Below are 14,780 nucleotides of genomic sequence, written 5' to 3' on the forward strand. Positions count from 1 at the left end.
CAATTCTACGTTTAATTCTGAACACAAAAATATATACTCTTATTTATATTGCTTTTATTTTATATTTTTAATAATTTTTTTTAAAAAAAACCTTGCGCGAAGCTCCAAAACAGCCCGACACTACAGGATGAAATGACCGCCAGTTCTAGGGTTAAATATTCTCAGGCTTCAATTTAGAAGACCAGACGTGAAAATCAAGCTTATGAAAAAGAAGAGTATTCTTGATTATTTCCATACAGTTCTATGATTATTTTTGAGTAAATAATCAATTCCCCGAGTGGAATGAATGATCAAGACATAGGATCTTACCACAAGGGTTCGTAGACAGAGAGTGTTGGCTGGAGCTCTCGGGTCCAAGGCTGCCACCAGATTCCATACTTTAATCTTGCTGCAATAAACACAAGGAAACATCATCAGTTCAACTTTATCCAGAACACTTTTGTTTGTCACAAAATTAGGCTACTTTAGTACATTTTAGATTTTCTATCAATTTTTAACACAGACGTTTGGATTATTGCAGCAATGGGAAGGTTTAGAGCCGTCATCTTGGTAATGTTCCAATTGTAGTATCTTACAGACTTTGCAAGTCCTATTTTACTGTCCGTAAAGTGTCAAAATTTGTGCTGCAATATAAAATTCTACCGTTTTTTAAGCATGTTCCGTGATTAGGTTTCTATTGAAAAAATCCAAGAGAAAATCACTGCAACTTTGTCATGTACGTGAAGAAGAAATAATGAGTGAATGCCAAATGAGGCATTGATTCTCAAAATGGCTGCACCAACTTTCTCAATGAGGATTTCAGTTCTAGACTTAGCCATGTTATAATGGAAAAGACATTTTAGATACTTCCACATTAAATTTATTAAAAATAGCGCTTTCGCCGGTTAAGGCATCATCAGTTTGACATTGTTTACAGAAAAAACATATGTGTAAAATAGAATAAACATATGATAAAATAGAATAAAATTTAAAACTAACTGTAAAGACCAAAAAACTAATAAATTATAAAAGAATTATGTAGAAAAATATGGTTTGCAATTCATAATTTTGGAATAGATTTCTTTTTTCACTAATTGTATAAAAATATCACTGAAATTTACGGAAGGTTGTAATTTGGTCTATACAGTTAGTTTTAAATTTTATTCTATTTTATCATATGTTTATTCTATTTTACACAGTCATATGTTTTTTTTTTCTGTAAACAATGTCAAACTGATGATGCCTTAACCGGCGAAAGCGCTATTTTTAATAAATTTAATGTGGAAGTATCTAAAAAATGTCTTTTTTATTAAAACCTACCTACTTCCACCAAGGATACAAAGCAGAAAATTAGCCAAGTTAGTTATTAACTGGCGATGAAAACCAACCGAAACTCATGAAAATCGTCATTTCACAATTATTTAACTTTTGAAACATTTTCTTGATATTTCATGGAGTTTGGTGAGTAAAATTGTAGTAAAAACTTGGTTACACCAAATTTTGAAGATGGGGATTTCTTTAGAGATTGTATTGAAAAACTTATGCAACTGTTTACACCTTAACCTGAATGGTGATGTGGAGAAAATAGGTTTAATACAATTTGAAATATTTTAATTTTGTTACTTTCCGAACAGCAATTAAAAAGTTATTTATCAATATATTTTTAACTAAAGGATTTAATACTGCATTTCTTGAAATCTAAAAACTTCATTTTACTTCCATATTGTTTCAGTACTAGAAAATCAAATGCTCATTTAATTCTGTACAATTTTAATTATAAAAATTTAAAATATACTTAAAAAACATATTTGTTTTTATTGAGTGCCATCTAACATATACAACAAAAATTAGATAACAGAGAAAACTGTTGTTATTTCATTTTAATAACAATTAACAACTATTTCGGAAGCTTAAAAATATTAAGTTTTTTATAATGCTATAATTTTATTATATGGTTGTATACAACTAATGACTCGTTAAGATAATTAATAATCGTGGGTCATTCTACTTCTAATGATAACATATAATCTGGAATTGTGGACTTGTACAGGACGTCAATGCTGCCAACACGTGTCAGTACACGGACAATGACAGAGATGTGCGACTCACCCGTCGTAAGCACCGCTGACAATACGTTTGCTGTCGAATCTGATACACCGCACCAACTCCTCGTGGCCTTCTAGGATCCGTAAACAAGCTCCACACTCGATGTCCCATAACCTGCAAAACAATCAAACTTTAGTCATAAACTGATTGTGAGGTGTCAATGTGAATAAATTTACACAATTTGACCTATCTCCTCATTAGTTATGTTGCGACGCAACAAATTATAATAATTAATTTCAGGTACTAAATACAGTTTCTTGTTATCCAAGCAATGCAATTTACAATATTGTTTAAATTATCGCAATATTTGACAATAGAAAACATTATCAAAATATTTTGTAGAATTTATGAATATTTGTAGAATTTATGACTGTTCTAGTCCTGCCACCATAAACCTTTGTAAATAGTGTATACTAGCGGACCCGGCGCGCTTCGCTGCGCATTTCAATAAGTTTCCCGCGGCTTCGCACGCAATTTCCCGTTGAAAACAGTACACTATATTCACTTATTCATTTTCTATCACATTCTAAACATTGCTGAGATAATTGATAGTCGTTCCTTCGTGAGCTTCTTGGGCGCATTATGAAGGTATGTACCATATTCCTGCCTCTATCTAGCTGTTACCCACGGCTTCGCACGCAAATCTTAAGAACCGAAGTCCTTATATTACTTAGTAAATTTTTTTTTTTACTATAATAAATTTTAGATTAAATTAGTTATATCTCCGATGCCACGATTGAGCTTGCTTTGTTGTCTCGATCGAGAGAATATGTACACACGGAGTTTTGAGAACCATACTTCTGTCAAAAAAAACAACTAAGGTTGATTTTATAACATTCTTTATATTTGTAGCCAACGTAAGATAGTAATTATGATATCTGCATTGCTCTTCTGATCAAGCATGAGCATGGTTTATATTAAATAAATATTGCAGTTAAAGGTGAATTTTTACGTCAAATTTGAATTGTATTATCTGGATAGTAAAAGTCTATGTTTAACAGTGATTGCAGAAACAGTTTAAACAAAATTTGTCGTTTCTCTTAAGCTTACTCTATGCTTTAAAACTATAAGTGTAGTAATTAAATTATATATAAATATATTTTTTGTCGCATTATATATGTTTACAAAGAACAGCTGATTAAAAATTTGAAAAGACTCTTTCACTTAATAACATATGTTTGCTGCAATGCATTTCTTACGGGTATTTCTGTAACCAGTGGGGCGGAATCCTGAATCGGGAAAGGGATAAAAAGTATCCTATAACCTTCTACAGATCAAGACGAACAAATTTTAAAAAAAATTAGGCGAATCCGTCCAGCCGTTTGTGAGTGATGCTGTTACACACGAACAGTTTCATTTTTATATAATAGATAGTTTTAAATACTTGACAAAATTGTTCTGAACAAATTGCAAACAGTTTTAAACAAAATTGACACAGTCTATCTGGTTTTATCAGTCAAAGACGAAGATATCAAGTAAGTAAGAATATGTCCAACATTTCATTTTTATTACCTGGATATATTTTAGACATATTTTATGTCTAGATACACTGAATGTGTGAACTTGCTGTAAGTCAATCTTGATTACTATTATCTATTCTTATTCATTTAATTTTCACATTCAAATATAAACTTTCTAAGGTTGGAAAAAAACAAATGTAGGTATTAAGTACACACACAAAAAACAAAACAAATCTTCGGCAGAATTCTCAAACAAATGTTTACTGGGTTTACTGTATGTCTACTCGATTTGATTAGTTTTTCAGTTCTGAAGGACAGACTGGATACAAATACTGTTATCACAGTAAAAAAATGAACACAAACTTGATGATCTAGTTCGTATGTATTCAGGGTAGCTCTGTTATTTTAAGTTGTTTTTTGGTTGGTTGTGACCATGATTTTGATTACTGTTTTCTATTCTAATATTTTAAAATATAATATCAGATATTTTTAACGGAAAAAAATTATCCGCCAAACTCGGATAAGCAAAAAAGTGAAAATTATAAATAATTCCACATTGAATCTGGTGGACAAGTTTGAATAGTTCAGCTCACCTAATAGTATTGTCCGAACTGCCGCTGACGACCAAGCGGTCACGGTACTGCAGACACGCGATCCCACGCTTGTGGCCGTTAAGCGTGCGCACAAACTCGCAGCTGGAGGTGTTCCACACTTTGATGGTCCGGTCACCGCTCGCCGACACGATGTACTTCTCATCAAAGTCCACCACGTTGACGGCCGCGCGGTGTCCCACCAACACCCTCCGTAACGTGATCTCCGTCTGCGACGACATGTCCCACACGGCTATTGACCGATCCTGTGCAATCACAAATGTGTCTGAAGATAGTTGTACAAAACTGTTTTGATCAGTCTCGAAACAATCGTTACATTTGTTCTGAATTGATTGATCAGCTTTAATTAATTAATTAAAGCCGATTATTAGTGAATTAGACAAATAAATACATTCTGGCATCAAGTACTACAAATCAAATCAAATCAAATCAGATTTTTATTGCCGGAACATTCTATAACACATGGCAAAAGTCAACTTTTTACTAGCTAGAATTTTGTCATACACCCCACAATGGGTTGCACATCATAGCTTTCCAGATTGGTTTTGTGGGGACGTGCGCAAACAATCAATTTTTAGGAGGGTTCAAATTGCAAAAGAAAACGATTTGAATAATCGCAAAAATAACCTTCAGAGAAACCTGCAAACAAGCTCTCAAATCATTGTAACTATTAACTCTGCCGATACTCTACATTTTGTAAACAATTCTGTTCTGTAAGTCAAGATGTGCCCTGATAAGGGGACGAGACCATACATGAGTATGAGACAGCTACCGAACTGAAAGACACAGAACGGTTGCTTATGAGCACTTGCCCTCACAGGCTGGTGTTCATTTAATCAACAGATCGCCAGATTCCATCAAAAGTTTTCCCAATGTCACAAACGTTAAAAATCCGCCTCAAACGCTTTTTAGCGTCAAAGGCATTTCATAATGTCAGCAAATTTATGGCACACAACTGGGAGACCGATCATTTACAAGACTGACCCCAACGTTGGAAGTGGATAGAATTGGGGGATGAATGAAACGTGGCGAAAGAATGCAAAAACGTTATGTCTGAATGGATATTGTGGTATAAATGACAAAATTATTTTAATTTTAATTTCCTACACATTTGCTATACATGTTAACATGTTTTCACAATAAACGATTTGACTTGACTTAAGCTACTAGAGCGAACATGTTAAAAAAGAATACAATCATTGTAAACTATATTTTAACTCAATTTTTCTTTTATTCCTCTTTCTGTCATATATTACATACGGTTAAACTTAACCCCTCAAGAGAGCTAGACCCGTTGGTATGCGAGTTGCCACACCTTAGAGCAAGTGACCATCATGCCGTTGCTGAAGCGCAGATGTAACACGGCCTCGCAGTGGTGAATCAACGTGTTGACCATCTCTCCGGTGACCACGTCCCACACTCGCACGGTGCTGTCACTGGATCCACTGATGATGACCTTGTCATCGTACTGCAGACAGAGCACCGACCCCGTGTGTCCTGTCAGCACCTGTACCGACACGAAACCTTGATAAATATATTGTATATCACAAAGTAGCTTTTCATATGCCCTGTTAATCAAACACAACAGACAAACAAGATTCCAATGGAAAATGTTTACAGTTACACATACGAGTATGATGCCTCACTTTTAAACACTTGTAATAGAGTTCACTTTCTGTGAATCAATTTAATTAAAAAAACATCTTTGCAACATTCTTTGTGTTAGACTAACAACTATCAATTCAATGAGACTAATAATTCAAACTTACACATTTTCAAGCGTTTGAATTACATTTTATTTTGAAATAATTCCACAGATAAATATTTATTTTTGATAGAGATGGAAGATAAAATCTTTAATTTCAAAAGGCCTCACACAAAATAAACACTTTTATTTGAGAATATGTAATATTATTAATTATACTGAATTTAAATTTTTATCAAATTCCTCTAAGAATCATCTATTTAGTAACAATAAGTTCACTGGGATAAGTTGGGAGAGAAAATAATCTAGATATCGCTATCCAACAAAATTTAAAATAAGGTAATCTGAGGAGCTAATCCTTTAATAGAGAAATTTTTATATCTGTCATTGAGATATTTATAAATCAGCGTCAATTTCAAGTATGCAGCCTAAGTTGTCAATATTATAAACTAGATAACTTGCAATGAACATTTATCTCAAAAATTTAATTAGAATAGGAAGTATTGATGTGTATTTAACTACGAGGGCTGTCCAGAAAGTAACAGATGTTTCAACAAGGTGCGGCAATGGGTGGGACTATCACCACCATCTTATGTAAGCAGCCGTGGTAGATAGTGAATCATTCCTATCGTACTTTGTGAAAAGTGGAGTGTTGAAATGAGCGCTGCAATTTAAAATACTGCTAGTCATGAAGTGTGATCTGTGATACAGATTTTGCTGGAGAAAAATCACAAACCAATTGAAATTTATCATCAGATTTATGTTGTGTACACTCAAGGAGTAACGAGTGAAATTCGAGCGAGGCAGAGGTGCATTGATTTTTAAAATGGACGAACCAGTGTTCACGATGAGCATCGTGTTGGTAGGCCTAGTGCTTGTGAGTGATAAATTTGTGGTGTAGATCAACGAAACAATCTGTGAAAATCACCATTTCACGATTACGGAACTCTCAGAGCACCTCCCCAAGACATATTTTTTGTTATGCTAGAAATAGGTCTCATTAATGTAAAAAAAACCCAAATTTTTATTTCAATTACTCAAACTGTCTAGAATGGATGACCTTGTATATTAAATTACAGCAATATTTTAAAATTTTACTAAGCAAAGAAAATCTTCCATTGTTAATCATGGAAGGAGCATCCACCTTAATGCTCCTTAATGAATTAGTCGTAACAAAGAATAGAGAGATTTATTACGATGTTGACAGTGATCAGGTAGATTAGCGTTATTCATGATCCTAATTTAACACTGGACTTAGCAGAGAAAATATGAGTTGTCTGTGGATACAAACTATGAGTTGTGGGGAGTAGAATTATAAATTTTAATAAAGTTCACAGTGGAGACAAACTAGGATGAAACTGGAGGTAAGACGTTAAATGTGGTGAATATTAAGAACTACATACAAAGGTTTCTGACACATTGACACGCTTACCTTGACACATTGGAGAGAGTTACGGTCCCAGATCTTGATTGTATTGTCCCTCAGACCGGAGACTATCTTGTGGTCATCGTACTGCAGACAGTAGACTCCCTTCGAGTTCTCAGACCTACAGTTGATTCTCTGCAGCACGTGCTGCCCCAGCCTCCAGTTGTTTTCTATACTCTGTTACAACATCCATACTCTACATTAATTCACTACTGGTCAAACTTTATTTTTATATATATTAAAAATTATTTTATTTCCAAACACGTGATTCGCTATTAAACCATCATCAGTGTGACAATATACCTCTAAATAAATTATAAACAATTTAAATATACACATGTGGACCATTTAAACAGATGTTAAATTTATTATGACACAGTTGTAATTTTGATTAATATTCTGTATTAATACTTTAATGATTTCTAAGATTGGGTTTGCCTTACTTTTTAGATTGCTATTTAAAATGTTGTGAGGATCTTTGTTATAATTTAGATAGATATGTAATTCTTCTTTCGTGTTTAATTTTTCTCCTTTTCTTTCAATATCCAAAATTTCCATATTCTTTTTCAATATTTTTGTAATTATGGTCGGTTTCTAATACATATATACTGATATAAATACACACACATATATAGGGGTGCTTCAAAGTCTGGAGACAGTTTAATATTTTTTATTAATAATTTTGCTGCGGTATTAAAACTTTGCAAATTCAATTGTGAGCTAAAAACCAGGTATTTAAAGTTCTTACAGACTATCTATCTCCGTCGAAGAACGGCCCAAGGGGAGCCAGTAGATAATTTTAAATGTAAGCAAAGGTTTAAATGAACATCTTTTTAAAGGGTCTGGTCAATCAAAGAAGAATGCTGCAAACCACACTTTAAAATCATCATTAATTTAAAAACTATGGTTATCCAATGCTTTTCAAAATAAACTGTAAAATTTAGCAAAAAATTAGGAACTGGTACAGTGTTAATAGGCAAACATTATGTAATTAAAGTTAATGACTGGTCTCTGAATTTACCCTGAAATTATTACAACTATGAAATAACAAAAGTTTCATTTATAAAGGGATTATTTTGGGTCAAGGAACCCACAAGTAGTTATCATTTTGTTATTGCTACCTAATTTGGGAATTCCTACCCAAACATTAGAACTTTAAATAAAGTTCTCATAGATTGTTGGCTTTCTAAGTCAGTTTAACTTGTGACCATTAGTTGAACAATAACAAGACATTAAGGTTTTACCTGTGTCAGGAATAAATTTGCTGGTTCTGTTGTCTTTATAGGTATTGAGTTTAGTAAGTAGCTATAACTCGAAATTCATCACGGTTATGTTTGTTATTATTCTAATTCTTTGTCATTACGTCACCAAGCGAGGCGAAAGAATCACATTATTAATGATTATGGACCGTATTTTATCGTTGGAAGAGTTTATTTTAAAAAAAACATTGGATAACCATCATTTTTTAATTAATGATGATTTTAAAATGCGGTTTGCAGCATTCTTCTTTGATTGACCAGCCCTTTAAAATGATGTTCATGTCAACCAATGCTTACATTTAAAATTATCGACTGACTACTCGTAGGCTGTCTACCATTGGAGGTTGGGAGTCGGTAAGAACACTAAAAGATTGGTTTTTAGATCTCAATTGAATTTACATGGTTACACTCCTTTTAATAAAAAAATATATTAAAACGTCTCCAGACTTTTCAGCACCCCTGTATATGTTACAGCCGTTGTGCTTAATCAGTCATTACGTTTAATGTCTGCATAATCAAATTCACTAGTTAATGAGTTTAACCAGACATTATCCATAAGTGCTAAAAATAATAGTCCCAGGAAAATAATCAATTTAACCAGACATTATGAAGAACAGGTAAATAAAGTTGGTTAAGTTATTTTTCCCAGAATGAATCAGCAGATATTTTGTTATCAGTATGCATAATGGCTGGATAAAATAATAAATAAAGCATGATTAATCACTTTGGAGCAACTAACTTCCTCTAGATAACATGTAAAAGTGGCTGGATAAAGTGATAAATGGAGTATTATTAATCACTTTGACCAAAATCACTAGCCGTTATTTTACATAATAACTGGATATTATACACATATATAAATTAGCTCAATTAATTACTATATTATATATATATATAGTATATATATATATATATATATATATATATATATATATAATTTATATATAATTTCAATAAACATTGAATCACAAAAAGTACTTGCTCCGCCATTTTCAATTTTTTTATATTTTTATTATTATTATATAATATATATTATATATTTTTATTATTATATACAAAATTTTCAAATATTATATATGTATGTTTCAGTATATATATATATATACATTATATACTGAAACATACATATATAATAATTGTAAATTAAAAATTTGAGCTTAATCAAGTACCCACTTTAGCTTTTTAATAGAGAATTTTACTCTGAACTTTGGAAAAATAAGTGTCTATCACTAGACCATTATAACATCCAGTTTTACTGTACTAACAAAACCGGAAATAAACCTAACACTCGAGCAAAACAACTTTAAAAGTCGCTATTTGATTGTTGACTGAGCAATAAACAAGCCTGACATCTCCACACCCTGTTTTATAGTATATAACGTAACATCTGGCTTTCCCATACTCTCCCAGCTTCTATGTCAAGTTATGATTGTAGTATTGAATCGGAGACGTCCATTCTTATTGTATTTTACAGCAATCAAACTGATTATTTTACAACAGATTTTACTTGAAAATTCGTTTCTCATTTAAACATTTATGTAGATCAATAAAAACAATTGTTTGTTTGGAAACAATGTCCTAAATGTTTCTGACTTTTTGTGACAGCCCCAGTAACACTAACATTTTTGCACTATCCAGGATCAATGCATATTGAAAAATTAATTTTGTACTAGTTTATATATCAATATTAATGTTAATTCCAGTGCATTATTAAAGTCACCTACAATACCCAGTTTTCTCAAAATTGGCTGTGTAACGTCTTTGATGAAAAATATACTTAAGCTTTCCTCGATGACAATTGTATTGTTATTGCAGAAATGCTACTGGAACCTTGCAGAATACTTCTAGTCCACTATATACTTGGTTTGCATCGTTTAATCGAACGTTAAAACAGTAAAGGACTTCAAGGAACAACTTTATAGTTTAGAAAATTAACACTTAAGAAGGTGTTATTCTACTTGTAAATCATAACTACTAAGAACATACCTATCTATCATTATTTTGCAATAAAATCATGGTACAGTTGTAAAATTTTCTTTTATTATGGAGGAAGAGGTGACACTTGAGAAGGACGAAGGAACTCTAGGACAAGGTATAGTGACCGAGGTAACTAGGATATAGATCAAAGAAGAAATGTAGAAGTATAGGACAGAAGAGGATGTAAGGCCATGGTAGTAAACATACAAGGTAAAACACATTTAGTCCTAATTTTGACTTACATCGATATCTTGTATAATTTTTGGGAATAATGTTCTGTAGAAATTGTGGTTTGGATGCTGTTTTCCGGGTTTCGGTTTGAACAAAAACTGGATCCTATTCACAAAAAGAACACAAATTAGAAAAATGTAACAACAACAACTACTAAAGATGCTATTCACTGCTGGAGTACAACTAGTCAATATTGTTGGGTCAAGTTGTTGATTTAAACAAATCTAAAGTTAGAATAAGTACATGTTTAAAATGTGATTTGCCACATTCAAAAGTTAATTGGCCAAACAATGCCCTTCAAGTTACTTAATTCAACTAAAAGTTGCATCGATTCAGTGTACCACATTCTGGGCCTAGCACACCAGTTGTTTATTAATTTAGTTATCTATTTACACTTCTTCATACAATAAGTAAAAAAACGTGTTATCAATTGGTAATTTACATATTGTCAATTAGACGTTGTCCGCGAATAAACTTATTTGGATTTGAGATTCAATCCAATCCTAGTAAAAATTCCAGGGGCATTATAAAAATTCACGCATGTTTATGTCCATGCATAATTCATGTTTTTTCAGATTATCATTGTTGGTGGCAGACCTGGTTATAGTCCCACGAAAGTATTATGGTCCCGAATATATCCCACTGTCACCCAATATAAGAAGAATGCATCAGAAAGTTATCTGCTACAGAAATGACCGAAGTGCTGTTAATTCACAATATGTAGAGTAAGTAGACACCAGTACAGAACAGAACCTTCCTTAGTTGCCCTTCAATTACTGGCTCTTAAATATTTTGTGTTTGCCTTTGAAGACAATACAAGACTGAACCACCCCATCACTGCATTTTAACAGTATAATAACTTATTTGCTAATAATTTTTCACAGCTCTTATTAAAATTCCCCCAACATGAAGTAGTATGATTTTCTAACAAACCAAATCCTACTAACTGGTGTGTGTGAGACTTTCAAGGTATTCCAGAATAATATTACAGACATTTTACAGTCTGGTGTGAATACATGAACATTATGTTCAATTAATTAACCCTTTTAGTGCCAAGCATATTGGGCAGGTCGCGTCACATAACGCCAGAGTTACTGGTGCAGGTTGTACCGTCGGGTGCCGCGGCATAGCCGCCAGGTATGTCACAGTAGTGTCAGTGCAAATTTTGACCCACATGAATTGTGACACACATATAGATATAAATCGTTCTCATTTCGCTAAATTTTATGATAAACGATTTTGATCTGATTTTTTTCATTATTAATAGGAGAACAATGGCATGTAATGGAATTTATGAAATGTTGATCTGTTGAAATCTTATACCTTTAAAAGTTAAATACTTTTTCCATTTTTGTGTGTAAATTAAGAGCTCAATAAATGCCTGAAAAAATATTTACTCAACAAACCTCTGTATTATAGTGTAATATATTTAATTGAGAAAGACCTGTGAAAATTTGGTAAAATAATACTAACGCTTTATATATTTATTAGTAAACAAAGTACAAAACTGACTTTTACCATAAAAACACATGTGTCGTTAGATAAAAACATTTTAGTGTGTATTGTTATTTTGTCTGAATATTATATGAATGTCTATGCAGTGCTACTTGCTATAGTACATTTTACATAAAATGCATAAATCAGTACTAATTTTATTGATATTAGTCAATAAATTGTTGTGTACTGCATGAAAATGTTGAGAGCCTTAATAAAGGCTCTTGGCGCTTAATGTCCGAACTTGTCCAAGCCTATATATAGGCTCTTGGCATTTCACCACCAACCTAGCTTGAGCCTGAATAAAGGCCTTGGCGTTTTATGACTTAACAGGTTGAGCCTATATATAGGCTGTTGGCGCTAAAAGGGTTAAACTCAAACACTTGTTTATGTTTTAGTTCTTCAGATTTACCATAAAAATTAAAGAATTTTCTTAACAGTTGTGCTTATGCTTTTTATATTATAACACAAGATTTTTAATATAATGTGTAACATTTGCCAACTTGTTAAACTAAGGAATAGTAACAATTTTACTTACCACCCTCTCTTCTCAGCCAACCCCCTCCATAGCGAGTCCGTCCTTACTTTCCGTTCTATAAGCTTCTTCCATAACATACCCTCTGAGATCACTCGAAACCACTCTTTGCAGACTAACTCTGCGTAACACAGAGAGTCTGAATCTAGATACGACAGAATACTCTCTGCTACATGGTCCAACCCCTTCTCTGTAACACCATGCAACACATCAATAGTTTAGTTTTTCTCAAACTATATTTAAGCTGTTCTAAATATTAGTTACACAGTGACTTAACTTTGTTTAAGAAAAATTATTCAATAATCCAAACATTCACCAAACCATACCAATCTTAACTTTGTTTTTAGAAATAGACATACTATTCTTCTTTTCTAGATGTCAATCCAGCTACTAAATACACACTTAATATGCAAAACTATGTTACAGGGTGTCCAATTTAACACACATTTAGTATCTCAAAAATGACTAAATTTTCTGGATAGTTTAAATTGGGAACTTTTTAGTGATTATGATTTTAGAACTTCAAAATTAGGCCACCATTCTCCAACATGCGGACTACAAGTATCGTGTTTACTGTCAGTAATAACACCTTAGTGTAATTAATATATTTTCAACAGAGCATAAAAATTAATCACTATGAAAATAACAACCACCACATTTGACAAACTATTAGGTTGTGTGGGTACGGCTTTATATTTGTTGACGCTTGCAGATAAGTTATTTAAAAAATTTTACATTTCAATACTTATACAAGAATATCCACTTTTTCACACAAACATCTTATCATCTCACCATATCAGGGGACGTTCACAAGGAATAGGAAGAAAATCTGAAATGAGAGCATAGGTCGTGTAGCATATACAATTTAAGTTCTCTATTACAAGTAAGCAATGTCCATTAAAACTTCCCTGTGAATTTAGTCGTTTTTGAGATATATAAATAAAATGTACACGTTGAATACTGCAAAGTTATAAAACAGTCTACAGGAAAATAATTAAAATAACTATACTTAACCTTCTTGTCAGATAACAATAATGACAAAATTACGTGAGTATCTGTAATGTTAAGCTACACAGCTCATCAATATTCTGAAGGATGACATATTTGTAAGTGTGTAAATGAACTTGCGTTGGGAACAATCGTACTCACTCGGTAACAGAGAGATGAAGTCCCGCTGCAGCATGGGCTTGAGGTATGTGTTGATGTGACCATGCTGGTAATGTTAAGCTACACAGCTCAGCAATATGCTGAAAGATGAACAATCGTACTCACTCGGTAACAGAGAGATGAAGTCCCGCTGCAGCATGGGCTTGAGGTATGTGTTGATGTGACCATGCTGGTAATGTTAAGCTACACAGCTCAGCAATATGCTGAAAGATGAACAATCGTACTCACTCGGTAACAGAGAGATGAAGTCCCGCTGCAGCATGGGCTTGAGGTATGTGTTGATGTGATCATGTTGGTAATGTTAAGCTACACAGCTCAGCAATATGCTGAAAGATGAACAATCGTACTCACTCGGTAACAGAGAGATGAAGTCCCGCTGCAGCATGGGCTTGAGGTATGTGTTGATGTGACCATGCTGGTAATGTTAAGCTACACAGCTCAGCAATATGCTGAAAGATGAACAATCGTACTCACTCGGTAACAGAGAGATGAAATCCCGCTGCAGCATGGGCTTGAGGTATGTGTTGATGTGACCATGTTGGTAATGTTAAGCTACACAGCTCAGCAATATGCTGAAAGATGAACAATCGTACTCACTCGGTAACAGAGAGATGAAGTCCCGCTGCAGCATGGGCTTGAGGTATGTGTTGATGTGACCATGCTGGTAATGACACATGCGGGAGAGCAGGTGTTCCACAAACTCTATCTGGTCCTGTTCGCTCCATCGCTCAAAGTACTTCAGGCAAGTTTCTCGCTCACTGGTAAACTGCGGAGTGCCCGTCGATTCCTTCTTCCGGCCGGGATCGTACAATATTGTCATTGGTGAGAAC

The 14,780-nt window shown here is 33.3% G+C and overlaps 1 protein-coding gene across 5 annotated transcripts in view; it reads right to left on the minus strand.

Moving 5' to 3' along the window:
- LOC124353215 (beta-TrCP) overlaps positions 1 to 14,780 on the minus strand; it is a 37,912-nt gene that overhangs the window by 5,616 nt on the left and 17,516 nt on the right. For 4 of the 5 annotated variants that reach the window (XM_046803110.1, XM_046803109.1, XM_046803112.1 and 1 more), the window contains exons 2-9: positions 14,548 to 14,779; positions 12,787 to 12,973; positions 10,766 to 10,859; positions 7,294 to 7,464; positions 5,472 to 5,663; positions 4,139 to 4,401; positions 2,089 to 2,199; positions 310 to 388 (exon numbers count right to left, since the gene is read on the minus strand). In XM_046803110.1, the coding sequence (XP_046659066.1) occupies positions 310 to 388; positions 2,089 to 2,199; positions 4,139 to 4,401; positions 5,472 to 5,663; positions 7,294 to 7,464; positions 10,766 to 10,859; positions 12,787 to 12,973; positions 14,548 to 14,779 (1,329 nt within the window). Of the gene's footprint in view, positions 1 to 309; positions 389 to 2,088; positions 2,200 to 4,138; positions 4,402 to 5,471; positions 5,664 to 7,293; positions 7,465 to 10,765; positions 10,860 to 12,786; positions 12,974 to 13,932; positions 14,025 to 14,547; position 14,780 lie in introns of those variants that run through there. The other variant, XM_046803113.1, reaches the window with a different exon arrangement.

Source organism: Homalodisca vitripennis, chromosome 1 (assembly GCF_021130785.1).
Source record: "Homalodisca vitripennis isolate AUS2020 chromosome 1, UT_GWSS_2.1, whole genome shotgun sequence".
Taxonomy (NCBI): Eukaryota; Metazoa; Arthropoda; class Insecta; order Hemiptera; family Cicadellidae; genus Homalodisca; species Homalodisca vitripennis.